The 25,427-nt window shown below is 39.0% G+C and overlaps 1 protein-coding gene across 18 annotated transcripts in view; it reads right to left on the bottom strand.

The window, feature by feature from the left end:
* FGGY (FGGY carbohydrate kinase domain containing) overlaps positions 1-25,427 on the bottom strand; it is a 627,007-nt gene that overhangs the window by 392,396 nt on the left and 209,184 nt on the right. For all 18 annotated transcript variants that reach the window (XR_007516666.1, XR_007516664.1, XR_007516665.1 and 15 more), the window contains one exon: positions 2,057-2,172. Coding sequence is in view for 13 of the 18 variants with exons in the window: in XM_049879407.1 (XP_049735364.1) it covers positions 2,057-2,172 (116 nt within the window). In the remaining 5 variants the exon portion in view is untranslated. The remainder of the gene's footprint in view (positions 1-2,056; positions 2,173-25,427) is intronic.

The raw sequence follows: 25,427 nt of genomic DNA, 5'->3' as shown, positions 1-25,427 counted from the left end.
ATGAATAGTTCTTTATACACCATAAAGCTGTATCTGCCTCATCAATATACCCCCATCCCTATCCACAATACTAAATACTGGACTGCTGGAATACCCCACCAGAGGACAGATGTATAGTCAGGTCAGCTCTCTCAGTCTACTGTATCGCAAGAAGGCAGTCTGCTTTGGTAGCAAAGTATGGAGTTAGAGACCTGAGTTTGAATACTGGCTCTACAACTTAATAGTGGGCAAGGAACTGAATCTCAGTGTTTCTATATATAAAATGAGAAGAGCAATCCATATAGGTTTGTGATGATCAAATGAGATAATGTACGTGGGATGTAGCTGATGACCACTGACTACTGCTTTGTTAAACATCCTCTCTTCCCTTGATCCCAAGTTCCTCTTCTCCACCAGTTTAGATCCTGAGATGGATTCATATGAGCCACAGAAATTCTAGTATGGCTCTTTCTGAATTCTACCCTGGTTTGGTTCTTTCCCTAAAATCTACCTATTCATAGTTGAACAGGCCATAAATGACTGAGGTATTAGCATTAACAGTATTGATGCTAACTTGGATCATTCATGTTTCTACCCTTATATTCTTGAATTTTTACACACTAGTTACGAGAATTCCACCAGAGAAAGGTTCAACTGAAATTCCCTACTATGAGACTCAGTTATCAAGGGAGGTCAGGAGTTACAGCAGACACTACTAGTTGTCTACCAATATTTAATAGCATATTTCTCAAGTTTTAGCTGGTCACATGGATGAACACATGGCCATCTAGCCAGTGACTAAATTTCCCAGCCATCTCTGCAACTTAATGGGGCTCTAGGGAAAGTGCTGGTCAATGGAATGTGATCAGACATGACATGGCCCACTTCCAGGTTATGCTCTCTCCAAAAGAATGTGTATGGGCTCCTCTGGTTCTGTTCCTTCTTCCCACTCACTGGCTGAGGAATTATGAAACTGGGAGTAGCTAACTTGGACTCAAAGTTGGATGTCATGGCTTGAGAATGCAAACTTCCCTAACAGTCACTTGCCTCTGTTCTGTTACATGATATATATCTTGTTTAAGCGACTGTATAATTTTATTATTACAGCATCTTAGCTTGCACACTAAACAATCAAAAAACAAAACAAACCCACTGCCACTCGACTCAATTCTGACTCATAGCGACCCTATAGGATAGGACAGAACTGCCCCCTAGGGTTTCCAAGGCTGTCACCTTTAGGCAAGCAGCCTGCCATATCTTTCTCTCACATAGCAACTGGTAGGTTTGAACTACCGACCTTTTGGTTAGCAGCCAAGCGCTTTAACCACTGTGTCACTAGGGCTCCTTAAACAATACAGAATTATCTGTACTTATTCAGGTATCATTGCTTTAACTGACAGCAGGTTACTAGAATTGTGAGCAGTGACTAGAGGTAACAAACACTTTCCTGCGAAACGCCCATGCACATCTTAAACTTTAAAATGTCAGCCAACATTATATGTAATTAGTATCTGAGTTATTTTACCGGATAAACCCCTATTAGCACTTACACCTTTACTACCCAGTCAATGCCACATAAAACTGACATTTGGCACCCTACTGCCATAGTCAGGAACCACTGGCTCATGGTCTAGTCTCTGTCTTGTTCCTGATTCTCCTAACTTTGATTGTTTTCAATTATTTCCTGTTCATGACCTTGCCTTGCACCTTTAATCTAATTTATGGAACTATCTTTCTAGTACTAACTGAAAACAATTCATACATATACCCTTGATCATGCTATTCCCAGTTGCTCCATGTAAATATCTTCCCAAGTCAAACCCAACTTCTAGGACTCTATATTTCAAAGCATATTTTCATAATACTTATCTCCACTATGTTCATATAAGCCCCAGGACAAGGGCTTGCTAAGGCACATGGCTTCCTCAACACAATTTGGTCTTTTCCCTTAGAAAAACTGGGCTGCCTTCCTTTATTTTAGTTCATATAAAAGCAAAACACACACACATACACATATACGTATATGTATACATATACATACAAACATAACCATTGACCAGATTTTTAATCCTTTTACCTATTTTGTTGTAATTGTCTGCAACAAAGTCTTCCAGACCGATAATCTTCCAGAAGCTGTCATCCCAGCCTTTCTCTGCTGAGTATGTCCATTTGCACACCAGGGAGCAGAGAGACCTGAGAAGATGGGAGAAAGGTGGAACCAGTAATATGGTCTATGCTTCCTTTATATTTTGCCAATAATTTCCCAGAGATGCCCAGTAGTGTTGAGGAAGTAGAATGAACCAAAGTAGGTCACTGTACATCTCTGTTTAGATTAAAGGTTCCCATTTAGACCTGTTAATGATTGATAGTACCTTCTTTCACTTTCAAAAGAGTTCCAGCCCTTTATTTGGATGCTGATCAAACAAATGGTGTATAAGAATATTTGTATTTGTATCTGTATTTATATTTATATGATATTGAGAGACAATTAGAAGTTATAATACTGACTAGCTCTTTGATGATATTCAATATTATTATTAATTTTTAGGTGCAATGTTGATCATTGTGGTTACTTTTTAAAAAGGCTCCTTATCATTCAGAGATATGTACCAAAATATTTATGTATCAAATTATATGATATTTGGGATTTGCTTTGAAATTACATGGGATGGGAAAGTGAATAGGGTTGTAGGTGGGGCAGGATTGGCCATGGATTGGTGGTTGTTGGTACTGGGTGATGGGTTAATTTGAGTTCATTACTACTGCTCTACTTTTGTATATTTTCAAAATTCTCTATGATAAATATGTATAAAAAAAAGTGCCTGGCATAGATAATTATATGGTCAATCCAGTCTAAAATAATGTTTAATAGGAGGAAGAGTTGAGTGCTGGAAGGCATTTTCCTCTCCAGCTTCATTTCTTATCAATTTACTCTCAGTATTCTACACTCCAGCAATAAAAATCATTTGCAGTTCTCTGAAAAAATGCCATGTTCTTTCACACCTCTGTGCTTTTACCCTACTCCATTCTGTTTGGAAAGTTCTTCCCACTTCTTCAACCTGAAAACTCAAACTTTTCCTTAGCCCAGCTGAGACCCCAGTTCAGTTGGGTACTCCTCCTCTAGGCTCCCAGAGCCTGGAGTATATCTTCTTTCACAGCTCCTAACACATTGTGTAATTAGTCATTTCTTTATATATTTCTCCATAGTCCTACTACTTTCCAATCTGTTCTCTATATTGTGTCCAGAACAAACTTTATAAAATAAAATCTGATTATGTTAATCCCTGATGAAAGGCTTTCAATTGCTCCTTACTACCTTCAGGATAAAATTCAATCCTTAGCAGAGCTTAAACGGCCCTTCGTGATATGACCTATGTTCACCTCCAGTTTCCTCTCTTGCCACTCCCACTCTTGCTTTTTCTATTCTTCACTGAATGATTTTAAGTTTTCCATACTGGGTCTTGATTTCTCACTCCCAGTGCTTTTGGCCCTTTGCTGCATTCTGCTTAGAGTGTTCTCCCCCATTACTCATCTAACTCCTAACCGGCCTTCATGACTCAATTCAGACAATTCCTTTTCAGGAAGCCTCAATGGAGTTCAGGTTGAACCCACAGATTCTTTTCCAACTTACAATCCAGACATGCATCTATCTTAACACTTAGAATAGTAATTGTCTTTGTCTGTTCAGGTATCTTCCTCTCCCTTCAAACCAGAAACTCCTAGGAATATACCCAAGAGAAATAACAGCTGTCACATGAACAGACATATACACACCCATGTTTACTGCAGCATTATTCACAATAGCAAAAAGATGGAAGCAACCTAAGTGCCCATCAACAGATGAACAGATCAACAGATTATGGTACATATACAAAATGAAATACTACTCAAAGATAAAAAATAATGATGAATCTGCAAAATATCTCAAAACATGGATGAATCTGGAGGGCATTATGCTAAGTGAAATAAGTCAATCACAAAAGGACAAAAATTGTAAGAGATCACCATTGTAAGAACTCAAAAAAAGGTTCACACACAGAAAAAAACAATCTTTGATGGTTATGAGAGCAGGGAAGTATGGGAAGTGCAAATCACTAACTAGAGAGTAGACAAGTGTTAACTTTGGTAAAAAGAAAGACAACACACAATATAGGGGAACTCAGCACAACTTGACCAAGGCAAAGCCATAGAAGCTTCCTAGGTACATCCAAACACCTTGAAGGACCAAGAGTTACTGGGGCTGAGGGATGGAGCCCATGGTCTAGGGGAATATCCAGGTCAGCTGGCATAACACAGTTCATAAATAAAATGTTCAACATTTTACTTTGGCGAGTAGTGTCTAGGGTCTTAAACACTTGCAAGCAGCCATCTAAAATACATCTATTGGTCCCATGATGTTTGGACCAAAGGAGAATGAAGAAAACCAAAGACACAAAGAAAACATCAGTCCAAAGGACTAATGGACCACATGAACTACAACCTCTACCAGCCTGAGCCCATAAGAAACAGATGGTGCCTGGTTACCACAACTGACTGCTGTGACAGGGATCACAGTAGAGGGTTCTGGACAGAGAGGGAGAAAAACACAGAACAAAATTCAAAAATCACACGCACACACAAAAAAAGACCAGACTTACTGGTCTGACAGAGACTGGAGGGACCTCTGAGACAATGGCCCCTGGACACCCTGCTAACTCAGAACCGAAGTCACTCCCGAAATTGACCTTACAGCCAAAGATTAGACAGACCTATAAAACAAACAATAACACACGTGAGGAATGTACTTAGCTCAATCAAATATAGGAGACAAATGGGAAACACCTGCCCCAAAACAAAGACGCGTAGGCAGGAAGGAAAAGGAAACCTAGGCAAATGGACACGGGGAACCTGGAGTGTAAAGGGAAAGAAGGGGGAGTGCTGACACATTGCAGGGATTGCAAACAATGTCACAAAACAATTTGGGAATAAATTTTGAGTGAGAAAATAATTTGCACTGTACGCTTTCACCTAAAAAAACAGAGAGAGAGAGAGAGAGAGAGAGAACAGATATTTATTGTCTCAGAGTTCTGGAGGCTACAAGTCCAAATAAGAGCACCAGTAATGCCAATTACTTCTGCGGGCTCCGAATGAGGAACTATTCCAAGCCTCTCTCCTGTCTTCTAGTGGCTCCCAGCAATCCTTGGTATTCCTTGGATTAGAGATGCATCTTCACATGGCAGTCTTTCCTCTGTCTCCCTGTCTTTGTGTATCTTCTCCTCTTTTATAAAGACACCAGTCATACAGGATTAGGACTCTCCCTGCAGTAGTATGACCTCATGTTAGCCTGATTGATAACATCCTCAAAGACCCTATTTCCAAATAGGGTCAGATTCTCAGGTACAACAGTTAGGACTTCAATACATCTTTTGGGGGAGGCACAATTCAATCTGTAACAGAGGACTAGTTCACATGACAGAAGATCACGAAGAACATTTATAAAAAATGGGTCCACTGAAGTAGAAATGATAAGCAAACTGGAAGAGAACATTAATAATGAAAACAATGAGAAACCAGAAGTCTAATGCATACACACACACACACACACACACACACACACACACACTCTTTCTGGGACTAAAAACACTGATTTCAGGCAGACTTTACATTTCAAATTTCAGCAGAAGAACTAAAAAACAAACAAAATCTGGCCACACTGAAAATCAAATTAATAGTCTAGAAGACAAAGTAAAATAAATATCTTACTACAAGTAGCAAATCCACAATGAGATAGACATAATGAGGGAAGAGATAAGAGGCTTGGAGGGCAAATCCAGCAGCCTAACATGAGAATACCAAGAATTCCAGAAGGGATTTAAAAACAGATAAAAGAAAAAGGAACAAAAGAACAGATGAGGGAGATGCTAAAATTAAATGAATACAGTACTAGATTGTTATTACACTGAGCTGAAGCAAGACTTAAGCCTGCAGATTAAAAGTCTCATTAAATCCAAGAAGTGAATCCAGGAGACACTTGAATTTCAAGAGTAAAGAGAAAATTATACAAGCTTCCAGCAGAAGGAAGTTACAGACAAAGGCAAGGGTTTCTGACTAAGGGATCCTCATCCATAAACCTGGGATATAGAAGACAGTGGAATGATGTAAAGACTGTTAAGAAAAACTGATCCAAGAATCCCATACCAAGACAAAATACTATTTAGCTCTCAGGGAAAAAGAAAAACATTTTCAACATGCAAGGATTCAGAAAGTAAACCAATCATTTGTGCTCACTGAAGACAATACTTGTGAAAGAACACAACCAAATAACAATTGATTCAGAGCAGCTACCTCAATATGGAGAAGCCAAAGTTAAGAGGAGCTGTGGAGATGAACACTGACATTCATTCATTCATTTATTCATTATCTCTCTCTCTACCTTTCTTCTCTTCTCTTCCTCCCTCCCTCTCTTCTCTCTTTTTCTACACACACGCATACATAAATACACAATATTTAAATCTAAAATGGTTGACGATAATGTAAACACTAAATTATAATATTAAATAATATTACGTTTTCTTGACACACTAGATGCATGCTATATTATAAGGAAAAACCTGATAATAGCCGGGAACTGAAAATATTAAGCTAAGTAATTGGAAATTACTCAAAGTCAGAAATTGGAGAAGAGGTATATAAGAATCTTGGAATGCCTATGTATGTTTGAGAAGAACATAAATTTAATGTTGGTCATAAAGAAGGAGAAGTTTATCACTAAAAGAAACAAATAGCTCAGCAGAACTCTCAAAGTAACAAGGGATAAAAAAAGGAATAAACAGAAAATTAATCAGCCAGTAAAACAAAACAGGAAGAAAAAGATAAGGGGGGGGGGGGTGATGCAATCTAAACAGAAAATAAAATTAAAATAGAAGAAATAAAATCAATTATCTCAGTTATTACCTCAAGTCTGAATGGGCTAAATTCCACAATTGGTTAAAAGAAAAAAATCACATTGGGGTTAAAATTAAACTATGTTGTATTTACAATACAGACTTTGTTAAAATATGATAAAGAACTATTTTTAAAAAGCTGGACAAAAATTACAAATATAAATATAATTACAAATATAAAAAATATTATAAATAAATAAATAACACACGAAATAGACACAAAATCAAAAAATCTTAAACAAGGCAAAGAGGAATATTCCATAATCACAGAACGCTCAATCCAAGAAAAATGTTGCTATTCATACAACTTTATGAACCAAACAACATAGTGCCAAATACATAAAACAAGAGCTGCTAAAAATAATAATTAAAAAAAAAAACACTTAAAAAAAGACACAATCCTATTTAAGAAGTTTATCATACTTTCAAATTTGAAGTAACATGTAAACTAGAATAATAATAATAAATGCTATGATTATTACTCGGAAACCCTGGTGGCATAATGGCTAAGTGCTACAGCTACTAACCAAAGGGCCGGCGGTTCAAATCCACAGGCGCTCCTTGGAAACTCTATGAGGCAGTTCTACTCTGTCCTATAGGGTCACTATGAGTCAGAATGAACTGGACAGCAAAGGGTTTGGTTTTGGTTTTTATCATTATTACTGAGAAATTAAAGAACTCAAATACAACAACAACCAAAAATTCAATCCTATATACCCACATAAGGGAAGAGAGGAGGAATAAAAAGTATTTGATGAAGTTAAACACCACATCAAAATAAAAACTCTTACTGAAGTAGGAATGGAGGCTTCCGCTTCTGACCACAATGAAGTAACAAAGACTGGATTTTCTTCTTCCTTTAACAACTAGAAAACTGGAGAGAAGAAAATACACATATGAAACAACCGTTTCCAGGCTTTGAACAACAGGCAGCATAGGACTAAGATCCCTGAGAGAAGGAAACAAATGAAGTGAGCCCTAAGATCACTCTGGCTTTTTGCCTGGAGGTGCGTGACAGACCACAAAGCAGGGAGAGGGATTCCAAGGAAAGCACAGCAGCCTGTGTAGTTGAGGAGACAAAGACCAGAACTCAGGGAGTTTGAGGTGGCTGGAAGCTGTGGTAGCACACACTTCCAAATACGAGGCAGCAATGCAGACAAAGGAGATATAAAAATCTGCACAGGGGTCCCCTTAAATCTTTGTTGAATATTAAGATGCACACGTTGTTGTTGTTGTTAGGTGCTCTCACGTTGGTTCCGACTCATAGCAACCCCATGCACAACAAAATGAAAACACTGTGGGGCCCTGCACCATCCTCACAATCGTTGTTATGCCTGAACCTATTGTTGCAGCCACTGTGTCAGTCCATCTCATTGAGTGTCTTCCTCTTTTTTGCTGACCCTCTATTTAGCATGATGTCCTTCTCCAAGGACTGATCCCTCCTGATAACATGTCCAAAGTATATGGGACGAAGTCTCACCATCCTTGTTTCTAACGAGCATCCTGGCTGTACTTCTTCCAAAACAGATTAGTTCGTTCTCTGGCAGTCCACAGTATATTCAATATTCTTCACCAACACCATAATTCAAAGGCATCAATTCTTCTTCGGCCTTCTTTATTCATTGTCCAGCTTTCACATCCATATGAGGAGACTGAAAACAACATGGCTTGGGTCAGGCACATATCAGTCTTCCAGGTGCCATCTTTGCTCTTTAACACTTTGAAGAGGTCTTTTGCAGCAGAATTGCCCAATGCAATACTTTATTTGAGTGCTGGACTGCTGCTTCTATGGGTGTTGATTATGAATCTAAGTAAAATGAAATCCTTGACAACTTCAATCTTTTCTCCAGTTGTGAGGGTTTTTGCTTATTTTATGTTGAGGTGTAATCCATACTGAAGGCTGGAGTCTTTAATCTTCATCAGTCAAGTCCTCTTTGCTTTCCACAAGCAAGGTTGTATCATCTGCATAACGCAGGTTGTCACAGAGTCTTCTTCCAATTCTGCTCCATGTTCTTCTTCATAAGACACACATATATACAGTAAAACTCCATGAGGTCTGGCAAAGAGTTACTGGAACGCTGTGAGCTGAACAGTTCTCAGAGTTCACAAAGGGCTGAGAATCATTTGAGTTATCAAGAATCAGAGTGGAAAGTCCTCACTGATCATTTAAAGCATCCAGTCAAGACTCCAGGAGACATATTACTTACGAGTATGGCTAAACTTCCCTATGTAAAGGCTACTCTAAGCCTGCTCTAACAAAGTTTAAAAGCTTTTAGCTTTGAAGATTTTAACAAAGTTTAAAAAGAAGCCTCAAAGGATAAAACTGAACCAAAGTAACTTAACAGCTTACCAAGAAAAATTGTTCAACACTCCTTACAGAAAGACAACAAAATGTGGACACTCAACAATATAACATTCCGTATCTCAGCATCCAATCAAAAATAATGGCCAAATCAAGAAATAATGGCCAAAACTTTTCTGAATTTGATAAAATCTATAAACCTACATAGCCACAAAGCTCAATGAAATCAAAGTAAGATAAACACAAAGAAAACTACATCAAGATACATTATAATCAAATGCTTTTAAAAAAAGTGAAAAAAGAAATTGTTAAAAGCAGCCAGAGAAAAAGACACATTACATAAGAATAAGAACAAAAGTTTCCAGATTTTTCACTAGAAACATGGTAAGCTAGAAGAAAGTGGAATAGCATCGTTAAACTACAGAAAAAAAATTAAAAAAAAAAAAACCTTAAAATTCTATATCCAACATCTCATAACATGGATGCATCTGGAGGACATTATACTGAGTGAAATAAATCAATCACAAAAGGACAAATATTGTATGAGACCACTACTGTAAAAACTCATGAAAAGGTTTACATACAAAAAGAAACACTATTTGATGATTCCAAGGGTGTGGGGTAGGGATGGAAAAATACTTAATAGACAAGTGGTAACTTCGGTAAACGGTAAGACAGTACACAATACCGGGGAAGCCAGCACGACCTGTACAAGGCAAGGCCATGGTAGCTCCATAGACACATCCAAACTCCCTGAGGGACAGAATTGCTGGACTAAAGGCTGTGGGGACCACGGTCTCAGGGAACATCTAGCTCCATTGGCATAACATAGTTTATAAAGAAAATGTTCTACGTTCTACTTTGGCAAGTAGCGTCTGGGGTCTTAAAAGCCTGTAAGCAGCCATCTAGGATACTCCACTGGTCTCACCCCTTCAGAGCAAGGAAGAATGAAGAAAACTAAAGACACAAGGGAAATATTAGTCCAAACAACTAAAGGACCACATCTACCACGGCCTCCACTAGAAAGCGCCTGGCTACCACCACTGACTGCTCTGACAGGCATCACAATAGAGGGTCCCAGACAGAGCTGGAGAAAAATGTAGAACAAAATTCTAACTCAAAAAGAAAGACCAGACTTGCTGACCTGATAGAGACTGGAGAAACCCTGAGAGAATGGCCCCGGGACACCCTTTCAGCTCAGTAATGAGGTCACTCCTGAGGTTCACCCTTTAGCCAAAGATTGAATAGTCCCATGGAATAAGACTAAAGAGGCGCACCAGCCCTGGGGCAGGGACTGGAAGGCAGGAGGGAACAGGAAAGCTGGTAATAGGGAACCCAAGGTGGAGAAGGGAGAGTGCTGACATGTCGTGGGGTTGTTAACCAATGTCATACAATAATGTGTATAGTAACTGATGAGAAACTAGTTTGTTCTGTAAACCTTCATCTAAAGTTCAATAAAAAAAATTCTATATCCAGTAAAAATATCTTTGAAAAATTCAAGTAAAATATAAACTTTCAGAGAAACAAAAATTGAGAGAATTCATTACCAGGAAATCTAAACTGCAAGAAATGTTAAAAGAAATTCTTCAGGCAAGAGGAAAACAATGCTAATTGGGAATGTGCACCTATACGAAGGAAAGAAGAGTATCTGAAAGGGTAAACAGGTGAATAAGTATAAAAGACCTATTTTTTTTTTCATTTTTAATTTCTTTAAGATAATTGTTTATAGTAAAAAATGACTTGTGGTATTCATAACATATGTACAATCAAAACACATGACAATAATAGCACAAATAATAGAAAGAAAGTATATGTGAGGAGGTATAAAATTATTTTAAGGTAAACTATAATAACAACATGATAAAGATGCATGTTATAAATCCTAGAGTGACCAGTAAAAAAAGTTTATAACTAATAAACTAATTTTGGAGAGAAGATGAAATACAGGCAGACTCCTTCTTACGAATGTCCAACTTATGTATAACCCGTAAGTTACAAATGAACTCCTGTAAAGGCTACTATATTGAAAATTTGAGATACATACAATGGCTTGTAATAAAAACAGGCACTACTTTGTAACACACATCAAAATATTATTATTAATATTACCGTATTATGTTAAAGATATTTTAATGCAAGGAAGTTTTAATGTTTTTTTAAGCATAGAAAGGTACACTACATACTATACACTAACACTTGCCTAGCTGATATTAGATACGAACTGTACGTACTTGTTCTAAGTACAAATCTGACTTAAAGACAGACTTAGAAATGGAACTTGCTCATAATCCAGGGACTACCTATACTACATATTCAAGTAATCCAGAAGAAGGCAGGAAAAGAGGGGAACATTACATGGAACAGATGAAACAAAGGAAAAACAGACAGCAGAATGGTAGATTAAATTCCAACCATTAAATGTAACTAGCCTAAAAACTCCAATTTAAAGCCAGAGATCATAAGGCTGGATAAAAATAAAAAACAGAACTCAACTATACGCTGTACTGAAGAAATTTATTTTAAAAATAAATCAAAAGATAGACTAAAGAGTAAAAGGATAAAAAATATATGCCATGAAAATACTAGTCATAAAAAAGCTGAAGTGGCTATATTATTATCAGACGAAGCAGGCTTCAGAACAAGAAATATTTCCAGGGATAATGAGGGACATTACATAATGATAAAATGGTCAATTGACCAAGAAGGCTTATGGGTAAAAGAAGGAATCATAATTTGCAAGAACGGTAACTTGAATTCAGCTAAGAATAATTTCATCTTTTTGCTCAAAACTAGCAAACAAGCAGTGCTAAAACTATCCATGAAATCAAGAATTCATGATGGTATAACTGGATATGGCCACCTAGGGTCAACCTTGTTCTTTATATAGGTTTCCCTGAAGTTCACGAGTCTAAGCAGCCCTTGCGGTCTGACAGATTGGAGGAGTTTAGAACTATAGGCTTGCTGCATTTCATACTATTTTAAACAAGTATATGTCTGAGAGGGAAGGCCAGGTCAGCACTTAAGGGCTCACCTCATTATTATTAAAAAAAAGTTATTTTTTATTTTGTTTAATTTCCTGATGCTCCATCTGGCCTTCTAGGAATTCTAGTGTATTAGGCACGGTCCTGATCTCCCACAGCAAGGACCATATCTGCCTTATTCATGTAATTCCTCATGTTATTTCTAGTTATTCCTAATGTAGTGCCTCTCTAGAAAACTTTGGGGGCTTAATGCATGTTTTTTGAGTGAATAAATGAGAATCTCAGGATCTAACTTATTAGAAGAAGGCTTTCAGTCCCTAATCAATTTTATTCTTTGTATTATAAAGTCCAGATCTTCACATATTGCTCTTTGCAGGCCAGAGAAGAGACACTGGTTAATTCCTGGAGTGCTGAGGGGCAGCAGCAGAACACTGGGTTCTCTCATAGGCCATTATCTCAACAGAACAAGGCGAGTGTTTTGAAAATGCATTTGCCTACCTCATTTTTGCTCCATTATCTACTTCCCCAGACACAAAAGCATAGATTTTATTTCAGTACCAAATCTCTAATAGATCTTCTTTCCTTTTTCAGAAAATGCAAAAACAGAAGCTTCCAGTTAAAGAAGCCAGACTGACTACACATGCTGACCTCTGCTTCCTTTCAGAGCCCCAGTAGATAGCGGTAAAAGAATATTCAAAAAGGCAGAAACATACAGTGACAAAGAGAACAGAATAGAAGATGACAGCAACAAAAATTTGAAAGCCAGGAAATGGATGAGTAGTAACTCTACTGGCAGGCTTGAGAAAACTAAAACCTAAAGAGCAATAAGAAAAACCCAGAAGCAAATTAATTAACCTGCAGGGATGTAGAAAGGTTCAGGAAATGGTGGCACCAGGTACCTCTGAAAGTGAGGATAAAAGTGGGGCTAAAATCAGCACGGTTTGAAAATCTGTTCACAAAAAAACAGTTAGACCCTAACATGACTTTACTATGGGCAACCAGAGTACTACCACTCCCATACGCTGTTGTTGTTGTTGTTGTTGTTAGAGGCTGTTGAGTCAGTTCCAACTCATGGCGACCCCATGCACAACAGAACGAAACACTGCCTGGTCCTGCACCATCCTTAAAATTGTTGTTATGCTTGAGCCCATTGTTTTTATGAAAACCCATATACTGGCAGAAGACTAAGGTTTACCTTAAAAAAAAAAAGTAGGATACAAGGCTTAGCTAAGGGCAGGGACACTTTGACAAAAAGAGATTAAGTTTAGGGTCCTTTCCCAGACTCAGCTCCCACAACTCTGGGTGCTAGGTTTATACCCTGAAGATTCTTTTCTGGGGAATCTGACCAGACCAAAGAAAAGATCTAAGGCTAATTAGTAGGGCAGAGGGTACAGAAAGAATAGTTCAGCCAGATCACTTTAGTTCTATCAGTAAACCAGTTGGAATCAAGTTGAAACTGACTCCTGACAACCCAATGTGTGTCAGAGTACAACAGTGCTCCGCTGGGTTTTCAATAGCTGATTTTTCAGAAGTAAATTGCCAGGCCTTTCTTCTGAGGCATTTCTGGGTAGACTCAAACTGCCAACCTTTCAGTTAGCAGGCTGAATGTACTAACCATGTGCACCACCCAAGTGCTCCACTCTAACCCTAAACAACCAAAAAAAACCCTAGGGAAGACTAAAATAAGAGAATATACGTAAAGCTCATTCTTGATGATCAAAAACTGGTAACTGCTAGAACTATCATCATCATTAGTACATAATGTTCATTTTAACACACACATACATTCATTCAGAAAATATTTACTGAGGATTCACTATTTACATATCAGAGTTTTCTAGTGAGGTAGGTGCCTCCAAACTCAGTGAATCAAAGGCAAGGGGTCAACAAGATCCCGGCCAAACTCCTGAGATCATGAAGCAACTTCAGCAAGAACGAGGAGAACTTTTGACTTTCCTGCTTTACTAGAGCAAGGCACACATCAAAAGCACATGCCTGCTGAGTTCCAGGGGCCTGATCATTATCATGCATTTCTCCAACAAGATTTTATAAAAACCAAGCCAGCTCTGCTGCATCATTTATATGCAGTTCACTGTACTGACATTGCCAGGCCCCCACTTTCCAGGGAAACCTTTTGTTCTTTGCTTTGGGAAGGCAGAACCTGGAGAGTCTCAATCGAACAAGCTAGGGAATAACAGAATAATTAGAGCTAAGAGTGGGGAAAAATTACCAAGATATTCCTGGCTGCAGCCTTCAGTACATCACAAGCCTACGATGGCTTTGTTTTTCCAAGCCATACAACAGACTGAATTACCAGCGCTAAAGATACAGCTTATGCGGGGATAGAATGACTTGAACTGAATTGCTAATTGTGTCAACAAAGGGACCAAGAGGGCCTTATTTCTGAAGAAATACCACTGTACCCACTGGAGTTGCTTCTGTGAAGGAACTGTCAGATTTCTGGTTTGTTACTATTGGCTCTGTACTTCATCAAGACTTGCTGACAGGCCCATGACAGACCAAAATAATATATGCTATGAAGCAACGCAGGGCAATATTAAATTGTCATTTCGGTTAGACTTGCAGATAACATGGTTCAAACGTGGCCATGGCAATATGGGGAGAGGGAAAGAAATGAATAAATAATCAGGTTCAGGGAGTTTTGTAATACCCCCAAAAGAAAAAGATCTAAGAGACAGAAAACAAAAGATCCCAAAGTCACCACTAAATCATTCAAGATCTTGGTGAAGCCACTGGACTCGTGGATTTAGAGTTTTCCCCTAAAATACAAGGATAATATCAATTAGAGGCAATATGAGGGAAGGGGCAGAGGTATTGGAAAGGGAAGGAAACAAACTGTGGCTTAAGGAGTTCCGGTTTTACACCCTGGACACAGTACTTTTGTGTGGATCACTTTAATTGTTCCTCACAATTACATTCGATAGGTAAAGACACTGAGGCTCAGCAAGGTGGGGTAGCTTGCTTAAGGCCATGCCACTAAGAAGACTGCTGAATTCAGTCTATGCTACATTAAACTCATTGCCGTCAAGTCAATTCCAACTCATAGCGATCCTATAGACAGAGTAGAGCTGCCCCGTAGGGTTTCCAAGGCTGTACATCTTTACAGAGGTAGGCTGCCACATCTTTCTCTAGCTGCTGCCATATAGCAGCTGATAGTTTTGAACCAATGACCCTCAAATAGCAACTCATCACTTAACTGGGGCTCCTCTACACTATATCAACTACATGCTTATTCAAGTCCATTTGCACATCATTGTAAAGCATGTCAATTAAGCCATGTGAAAAGGTGCAATGATTTTGCTATACTTGATTGCTCTGTGTTTATCTTGCCTGTTAACTCCTTTTCTTAATAATAAAGGAAAATGAATACAAAAATAAAAACATATGAAGAGCTCAAGGAACACAAAGCTCAAGGGAGCAAAGAAACAGCTGCTTTCCTAAAGGTTTTCTGTGAGGATGTTGTTGTTGTTAGGTGCCGCCAAGTCAGTTCGAACTCACAGTGACCCTACATACAATAGAACAAAACATTGTCCAGTCCTGTGCCACCTTCACAATCGTTGCTATGTTTCAGCCCATTATGGCAGCCACCCTGTCAATCCATCTCATTGAAGGTCTTCTTCTTTTTTGCTGATGATCTAATTCACCAAGCATAATGTCTTTGTCCAGGGACTGGTCCCTTCTGATAACATGTCCAAAGTACCCAAGATGAAGCCTCAACGATCTCCCTTCTAAGAAGCATTCTAGCTGTACTTCTTCCAAGATAGATTTGTTCATTCTTCTGGTATTACATAATGTACTCAATATCAGTCTTCTTTGGTCTTCCTCATACACTGTCCAGCTTTCCCATGCATATGAGACTACTGAAAACACCATGGATTCAGTTAGGTGCACCTTACTACATCTTTACTTTTTAACACTTTAAAGAGGTCTTTTGCAGCAGATTTGCCCAATGCAATACATCTTTTGATTTCTTGGGCATTGATTGTGGATCCAAGTAAAATGAAATCCTTGATAATTTCAACATTTTCTCCATTTATCACGATATTGGATATTGGTCCAGTTGTGAGGATTTCTGTTTTCTTTATGTTGAGGTGTAATCTATACTGAAGGCTGTAGTCTTTGATCTTCATCAATAAGTGATTCAAGTCTTCTTTGCTTTCCGCAAGCAAGGTTATGTCATCTGGTTGCTAACAAGACTGCCTCCAATCCTGTTGCCTCCTTCTTCCTCATATAGTCCAGCTTCTTGGATTATTTGCTCAGCATACAGATTGAATAAGCATGGTGAAGGATACAACCCTGAAGTACACCTTTCCTGACTGTAAACTATGCAGTATCCCCTTGTTCTGTTCATACGACTGCCTCCTGGTCTATGTGAAGATTCCTCATGAGCACAATTAAGTGTTCTGGAATTCCCATTCTTTGAAATGTTCTCCATAATTTGCTAGGATCCACCAGTCCAATGCCTTTGCACAGCCAATAAAACATAGGTAAACATATTTCTGATATTCTCTGTTCTCAGCCAAGATCCTTGTGACATCAGCATTGATATCCCTCATTTCACAGGCTCTTCTGAATTTGGCTTAAATTTCTGGCAACTCCCTTTCGATGTACTGTTGCAACTGTTTTTGAATTATCTTCAGAAAATTTTATTTCTGTGTGGCGTTAATGATAAATTTGATAATATCTGCATTCTGTTGGATAATCTTTCTTTGGAAAGGGCAAGTGTATATGGATCTCTTCTAGTTTGTTAGTCAGGTAGCTGTCTTCCAAATTTCTTGGCATAGATGAATGAGGACTTCCATACTTGCGTCCATTTGTTGAAACATCTCAATTGGTATTTTGTCAGTTCCTGGAGCTTTGATTTCTGCCTGTGCCTTCAGTGAAGCTTGGATTTCTTCCTTCAGTACCATCAGTTCTTGATCATATGCTACCTTCTAAAATGCCTGAATGTCAACCATTTCTACTTTGTACAGTGACTCTGTGTTTCCTTTCATCTTTTTGTGTGTGTGTGTGTGTGTGTGTGTGTGTGTGTGCTTTAAGTCCTTCCATCTTTTGAGGCTTCCTGTGTCATTCAATTTATTTTGCCCATAGAATCCTTCAAAGTTGTATCTTGAGGCTTAATTTTTTTCTTCAGTTCCTTCCCCTTGAGAAATGCCAAGCATGTTTTTCCCTTTTGGTTTTCTAACTCCAGGTCTTTGCATATTTCATTTTAATACTTTACTTTCTCTTCTTGAGCTGCCCTTTGAAATCTTATATTCAGCTTTTTCACTTCATTTCCTTCTGTTCACTTTAGCTTCTCGACATTCAAGATCAAGCTTCAGAGTCTCTTCTGACATCCAATTTGACCTTTTCTTTCCTTCCTGTCTTTTTAATGACCTTTTGCTTTCTTCATGTATGATGTCCTTGATGTCATCCCACAACTCGTTTGATCTTTAGTCATTAGTGTTCAATGCTTCAAATCTATTCTTGAGACAGTCTCTAAAGTCAGGTGTGGCACAGTGGTTAAAGAGCTTGGCTGCTAACCAAAAGGTCGGTAGTTCAAATCCACCAGCCACTCCTTGGAAACCCTATGGGGCAGTTCTACTCTGTCCGGTAGGGTTACTATGAATCGGAATCGAACCGATGGCAATGGAAAGAAGGAAGGAAGATACTCAAGGTTATATTTTGGCTCTCATGGAGTTGTTTTAATTTTCTTCAGCTTCCACTTGAAATTGCATAGGAGCAATTGATGCTCTGTTCTGAAGTTGGTCCCTTGCCTTGTTCTGACTGATAATACTGAGCTTCTCCACCATCTCTTTCCATAGATGTAGTCAATTTGATTCTTGTGTAGTCCATTCAGTGAAGTCCACGTGTATAGCTGCTATATATGTTGTTTAAAAAAGGTATTGGCAATAAATAGGTCATTGGTCTTGCAAAATTCTATCATGCAATCTCTGGCATCGCTCCTATAACTAAGGCCATATTTTCCAAATACTGATCTTTCTTCTTTGTTTCAACTTTCACATTTCAATCACCAGTAATTACCAATACGTCTTGACTGCATGTTTGATTGGAAGTTAGTAAAATTCTTCAATTTTCTCATCTTTGGCATTAGTAGTTGGTGCATAAATTTGAATAAGAATAGTATTAACTGGTCTTCCCTGTTGGCAAGTGGTATTATTCTACCACTGACAGCACTGTACTTCAGGATAGATATTGAAATGTTCTCTTTGACAAGGAACGCGATGCTCTTCCTTTTCAATCTTTGCCATTCCTGTCATAGTAAACCATACGATTGTTTGATTCAAAATGGTCAATACCAGTCCAATTCACTTCACTAATGCCTAGAATATCTATCTTCAAGAATTCTATTTCATTTTTGACAAATTCTGATATTCCTAGATTTGTACTTAGTACATTACACATTCCAATTATTAATGGATGTTTGCAGCTGTTTCTTGTCATTTTGAGTTATGCCACATCAGCAAATGAAGGCCCCAAAAGCTTGACTCCATCTGTGTCATTACATTTGACTCTACTTTGAGGAGGCAGCTCTTCCCCAGTTGTATTTTGAGTGCCTTCCAACTTGAGGGGTTCATCTTCCGGCACTATAGCAGACAATGTTCCCCTGCTATTCATGAGGCTTTCACTAACCCACCCAGTGCCGTCGAGTTTTCACCGGCCAATTTTTTCAGAATTAGATCCCCAGGTCCTCTTCCTAATCTCTTTTAGTCTGGAAGCTCCACTGAATCCAGGCCAGTATGGGTGACCTTGCTGGTATTTGTAATATTGGTGGCATAGCTTCTAGCATCCCAGCAACACACAAGCCACCACAGTACAACAAACTGACAGATGAGTGGTGGTCTTTCAGTGAGAATGTCCCGGTAAAACTTTAGGTATTTAAGAGTTGCACACCATATGCAAGGACACAGGGGCAAAAATGAGATGCTCCCTCAAGGTCTGAAATTTAAGATTACTTTTGAGAGTTCAGCTGAAAAATCAACCCATAATGCATAAGAATAAAAACATACAAAATTATAAAAAGACAAAATGGCTTCCAGGACAGCCAGAGTTGACTGGAACCAGATTGAAGGCATTAACATTGCTAAACAAAGAATGTGTCAGGCAGATGGACGATTGGTCTGCATGGGAGAAGAAGAAGGAGAAGCAGAGGCAAGTGTCAGTGAAAAAAGAAAGGAATGTTCCAGGTGGAAAGAACTGCGTGTGTAAAGGGCCGGAAGTGAGTGACATGGTGTTGCATGGTGCAACACTCATTTCAGTGAGCACCTCTCAATGAAAACCTCAACAGCAGAGGGCTTTGCCCAATGAGGAAAAGACAAACTAGAGCTACCCGCTCCTTCCTGTCTTCCTCCTTTCTACCTCTCTCCCTCAATCATTCTCTCTCTCATTTTCTCCCTCCCTCCCTCCCTCTCTCCTTCCTTCTCTCAATCATTCCCTCCCTCATCCTCTCATTCATTCCCTCACTCTTTCCCTCTCTCCCTCACTCAACAAATATTTATTAAAGCTTTTATTACATACCGGGTATAGATATCTTTTCCCTTTTATAGTCTATTGGAAGAGAGAGAAATTCATGAATGGCTCACTCAAATATCTAATAAATATTATGAAGGGTAAGTATAATGAAGAGAAATGACAGGGTGTTCTGAGAGCTTATGGCTTCAAAAGCCATGTAAGAATTTATACCCTGCCTCAGGTTCCTCGACTAAGGAAGTCAGAGCTAGAGGGCCAAGGGTTTTCACTGAGCACGTCTCCACTCCTTCAGTTTTCAACAGCAGACCCTTTGCTTGGAGGCTGTTAAAACGGAGCTGCACTCGATGCTAACATCCTTAGACCCTCTTGAGTTTGCCTCTGCCTTTTCCCTCGCTCTTTCTCCATTCTGACACGGACCTATTTCAGGCCTACTTTGGGTTCTTGTGCATAAGGACTGCCCTCCACCTTTTGGCTCTGGCCATCAGAAGACTCATTATTGGCCCACCATCTGGCTCTTCCACTTTAGGGTGCCATACCTTGGTGTTGGCTTTCTCTGAAAGGCCCACTCTAGTATGTACATAAGGTTACTGATACCAAGACCCATTCCCTATCACACCTGTGTCCCAGTATAACTTAGAAGAGGTCAAGGACACATACACATACCCCATGCTTACTCAGAAAGGAGGCTTCTCCCAAACATTTTACAAGCTTCAGTATCTTCTAGCGTCAACCCATTTTAGCCTGTCCTATTAGAGGACAACACATTATGTATCAACAAGTTAAGACAGTGCTGTCTATACAATCCTAATCTTCTGACATTCTTCAGTCCTAATGGCATCCACAACTTGCCATTGTCAAGTTGAAAACTGAGCTGTTGCAAAGTTATCTAAAGTGTACATGTCAGGAAGCCTGGGATCTAATGCTACAGACAAGAAGTATGTGAAAAATATCAAAGTTATTCTAAAGCAATTAGTTGGGGATGGGGGGAAGCAAGGAAAAGAAAGTTATATTAATATCCAGCCATTCAAGGCTGCTCAGCCTTAAAGAGATAATGCAAGATTCCTGGCAGAGGATGAAAAGGGGGACAGATTCAAATAGCTGCTGCCAATTGTTCCAGTGCATTCCAATTCTGTTTGGCTATTAAGCCACTTTACGATTAATATCTGGCCTCTGCAGCATCCAAAAAACATCATCTTAACTTGAGAATACTCTTCGATATAAATAAATGCATGAACAAATTATAAAACAATTTTTTTTGATAACCTAGAATTATCTCTACAAATTCTTTTAGTAAAAACAGCCATTATACTATGCTATAGTTTTTTTTTTTTTATAGTTTAGCACAGAAACCCTGGTGGCGTAGTGTTAAGTGGTACGGCTGCTAACCAAAAGGTCCGTGGTTCAAATTCGCCAGGGCTCCTTGGGAACTCTATGGGGCAGTTCTGCTTTGTCCTATAGGGTTGCTATGAATCGGAATTGACTCGACAGCAATGGGTTTGGGACTTTTTTTTTTTTTTAATAGTTTAGCATGAGATATTGGTTGTTCAGTGGTAGAATTCCTGCCTTTTGTGAAGACGACTCAGGTTTGATTCCTGAGTAGATGGCCTCATGCACAGCCATCAACCAACCATCTGTCAGTCGAGGCTTGTGTGTTGCTATGATGCTGAACAGGTTTCAGTGGAGCTTCCAGACTAAGATGGACTTAGAAGAAAGGCCTGGTGATCTACTTCTAAAAACAGTCAATGAAAACTCTATGAATCATAACAGTGTAATGTGCAAGTAATCATGGGGATGGCGCAGGACTAAGCAGCATTTCATTCCATTGTGCATGAGGTCGTCATGAGTCAGGGGTTGCCATGAATTGGGGGCCAACTCAACAGCAGTTAACAACACCAACATAATTTAGCATAGTACTTAGCATACTATAGAACTCAACAAATACTCTTTCCCTTTATCTTTTATGAGACATTGACAACCCTAAGAAGTATTGAAAGGTATAGTGATTTCCATCACACTAAATGTCCCCGATTGCTACACTTGATTTTGCTCAGTGATTACATCTTCGGACATTTGATACTCATAACAGCTGAAAATATTTAGCAGACCTGACAGTCCTAGCCCTGTTACTCTACCAATTTTGGCTTAGGTTCTACAAATGGTGCCACTCTTCTCCCATGGTGCAAAATGCTAAAGTACTGGAAGTATTCTTTTCCTCACTCTATTTGCTTTGTCAAGGACTCACTGTGCTCCTGTTGACTGAGGGTGTCATTATGACTACTGTGTGTGATGATAAGTGGGGGTCACCATGGCGACTTAAGTGCCCTTCTCAGTTACAATGCTAATTCTCCCAGCATCCGAAGACATATCTACTTATTTACCTCTCAGAGCTGAAAAATTTAACATAGAGCAAATCTCTATGGCATAAAGGGGAAGAGAGCCAGATTAGAGTTTTCAAACAAGGCAAGGAGGTGAAGACACGAAAAGAGTTAATGAACTAAAAATACATACCTAAAGTTTTCATAGCTTTCAAATTCTCTTGCCTCTAACAAAGAAGGGAAATGAAAGGAAAAGCAACAAGTGGAAAACCAGCCTTCAAACTAGGTTCTCAATATCCATCATGGATCAAGAGCTAGGAACAGTATCCATTTAAGCCATTCATAGCCTCTATCATCTATCTTTCTGGGGCTAACAGTCTAACAGGTAAGAAGAGTGCCCTAAGATCACCCAGTTAATAAGGGGTAGAGCTAGGATTTGAACCCAAAGAGTTTGGCTCCAGAGTCCATGTTCTTTACCCACTATTCAAACTGCCTCTAAAAAATATACTCTCTGTGAGAGAGGTGAATTGCCTGGGTGAACACCAAAAACCAAACCCACTGCCACTGAGTCAATTCCAACTCACAGCAACCCTGTAGGACAGAACAGAACTGCCCCCATAGGGTTTTCAAGGCTGTAAGTGTTTACAGAAGCAGACTGCCACATCTTTCTCCCGCAGAGTGGCTGGTGGGTTCAAATCGCCAACCTTTCGGTTAGAAGCCAAGCACTTAACCACTGTGCCACCAGGGCTCCTTATGGGTGAAATATAAAGTATTTAAGAGGTACAAAAGAGGGAGAGGGCAAGTCTACCTGATAAGATAAAGGAGGAGTGGGTTGAACTGTGTCTTAAAATATGATTAGGAGTTCACCAGGTGGACAAATGTGGTGAATATGTTCCAGGTAGTGTTTCAATGTATTCAGTTCAAGTGTGATCCTTCCTCAAGATAGGAGATGAAATAACTGACCTCCTAGGAAATCTTTCAGTCTTTCGATTTTACTGCTGCTATGAGGAAGGCAATACTTAGCATGTGCAGAGTACAGGTTTTACATCGAACAGACATAGTGCTGCCATCCCTTACTAAACCAGTTGTTGTCGAGTCAATTACGACTCATGGCAGCCTCATGTGTTTCAGAATAGAACTATACTCCATAGGGTTTTCAATGGCTGTGATCTTCCAGAAGTAGATTGCCAGGCCTATCTTCTGAAGTGCCACTGGGCTGGTTCTAACTGCCAGCCTCTCGGTTAGTAGCTGAGAGCTTAACCATTTGTGCCACCCAGGACTCTAACACTGACACACAGTAGATGCTTCATACACATTTGTTAACTACTGTTTGCTGAATCAATGCCTATCACTGACGTCTGCTTCAACCCACTGCTATGCACATACTCACTTTATTCTTCCACAGAAAATCTGCTTTGAGTGTTGAATTGCAACTCAGGACATATTTTGAGTTTTTTAAATGAGTTCCTATTAAAAATAAAAAGGACTGAAAATAATTGAAAACAAGTACTCAAACAAAGGCATATATACATGCACGTATATAGCAGTGTTATTCGCAATAGCCAAATGGTGGAAACAGTCCAAACGTCCACTAACAGATGAATAGATAAACACATTGTGGCATACACATGCAATGGGATATGTTATTCGTCCATAAAAAGGAATGAAGCACCGATACATGCTGCAACATGGATGAACCTTGAAAACATTAGGCTACGTCAAAGAAGTGAGACACAAAAGCTCATAGATTGTATGATTCCATTAAATGAAATATCCAGAGTAGGTAAAGCCATAACGACAGAAAGTAGGTTGGTAGTGTCCAGGGGTAAGGACAAAGGGAGATGGGGAGTGACTGCTTATGGGCATAGGGTTTTATTTCAGGGTGATAAAACTGTTTTGGAATTAGAGGTGGTGGTTGCACAACATTGTGCATGTACTAAATGGCACTAAATTGTTCCCACTAAAATGATTAATGTTATGTTTTATGAATTTCAGCTCATTTAAAAAATAAATAAAAGGGATCAGATGCCTCTGCTCAAGTGTAAATCAATATCCTTCCTAGACTAAACGAGGAAAGAAAAGCTGCCCACTTGCTATCTTCTTTAATAACTAGCATGAAGAAGCTTGGGGGGGTTCCTTAAATTGAGAAGCCTTATAAACAGACAGAAGTGCGCTGAGAGTGCACCACGTTCCTTTTTCCTCCTTTAGAATTAACATGTGTTTTTCTAATTGAGAGCATTCTTAAAGTTTATTTATAAAACATATCTGGGAAAAAAAAAGAAAAAGATACATAGCCTAAATTCATTCTATTTCCCCCGTGTATAATTTCTGTTTCTTTTGAACCTTGCAGAGCAGTTTATAACAAATAAATCATGTCTTATAAATTAAGCAACTGGAGAAACTGAGATGGGAATGGTTGATGGCAGGCTTAAAAAGATACCACCATATATCACTTGGGGGTCACAGGATTCCAGTTACCCACCAGCCTGCCAGACTGGCTGATTTGAATGGTGGGAGACATATTTCTAGGCACACCTGCAATCAACGATCACTTACTAATCATTCCTAGCTGGAGTTTTTTTAGGCAAAAGACCAACAAGTTGAGAAAGTAGCATTAAATGGTCTGGAAATGGAGAACAAAAATGAAAGAAAGATGGAAGGGAGAATTATGCCTGGGGAAGAAAAGAACATAGAATGATGGAATAACCATCTTTAGGAAGAGAATTATTTTCAGTTGAAAGCAGCTGTTTTTCATTTCTCTGAAGGCAATGAACATAAATTTCAATAACGGAGGGTTTAGATTAACTGAGGGAAACTAACTTGCAGGGCCAGAAGACACGCGGACTTGCTATGAGAGAAGATGACAGTCTTCTTTCACCAAAAGGTCAGCGATTCGACCCATCGGCTGCTCCGTGGGAGAGAGATGTGACAGTCTGCTTCCATAAAGATTTACGGACTTGGCAACCCTATGGGACAGTTCTGCTCTGTCCGTAGGGTCACTATGAGTTGAAATCAACTCAGCGACAACGGGTTTTAAGAAAAGGAGAGCCTCACAAATTTAAGGTGGCTGGGGAACTATCTGGCCTGGAGAGCAGGGGATGGTTTACACAGATGATTTCTAGTGTTGTTATCGTTCTGGTTCAAAGATTCTGTGATTCATTTCATTTACTGTAAAGCCAACACACTTCGGTCTCAAGAAAGAAATAATACTTAAGAATAACTTTTTTGAGAATTTGCAAATTCATGAATGGTGTGGCTAATTTATTAAAAAAAAAATTTTATAGTCTTACTTAAATAAAATCACACTCACTTCTTTTTAAAATTCAATTTAACAAAATATATTGGGTGGCTATGAAGTACAAATTCTATGTAAGGTGCTGGAAGTATGGAGATATGACAAGGTCCCAGTCCTCAGAGATAAAAGGAGCTCTTTAGT

The sequence above is a fragment of the Elephas maximus genome, chromosome 3 (assembly GCF_024166365.1).
Source record: "Elephas maximus indicus isolate mEleMax1 chromosome 3, mEleMax1 primary haplotype, whole genome shotgun sequence".
Lineage (NCBI taxonomy): Eukaryota > Metazoa > Chordata > Mammalia > Proboscidea > Elephantidae > Elephas > Elephas maximus.
The sequence above is the reverse complement of the archived record's forward strand: the minus strand, read 5'-3'. Positions and strand labels throughout refer to the sequence as shown.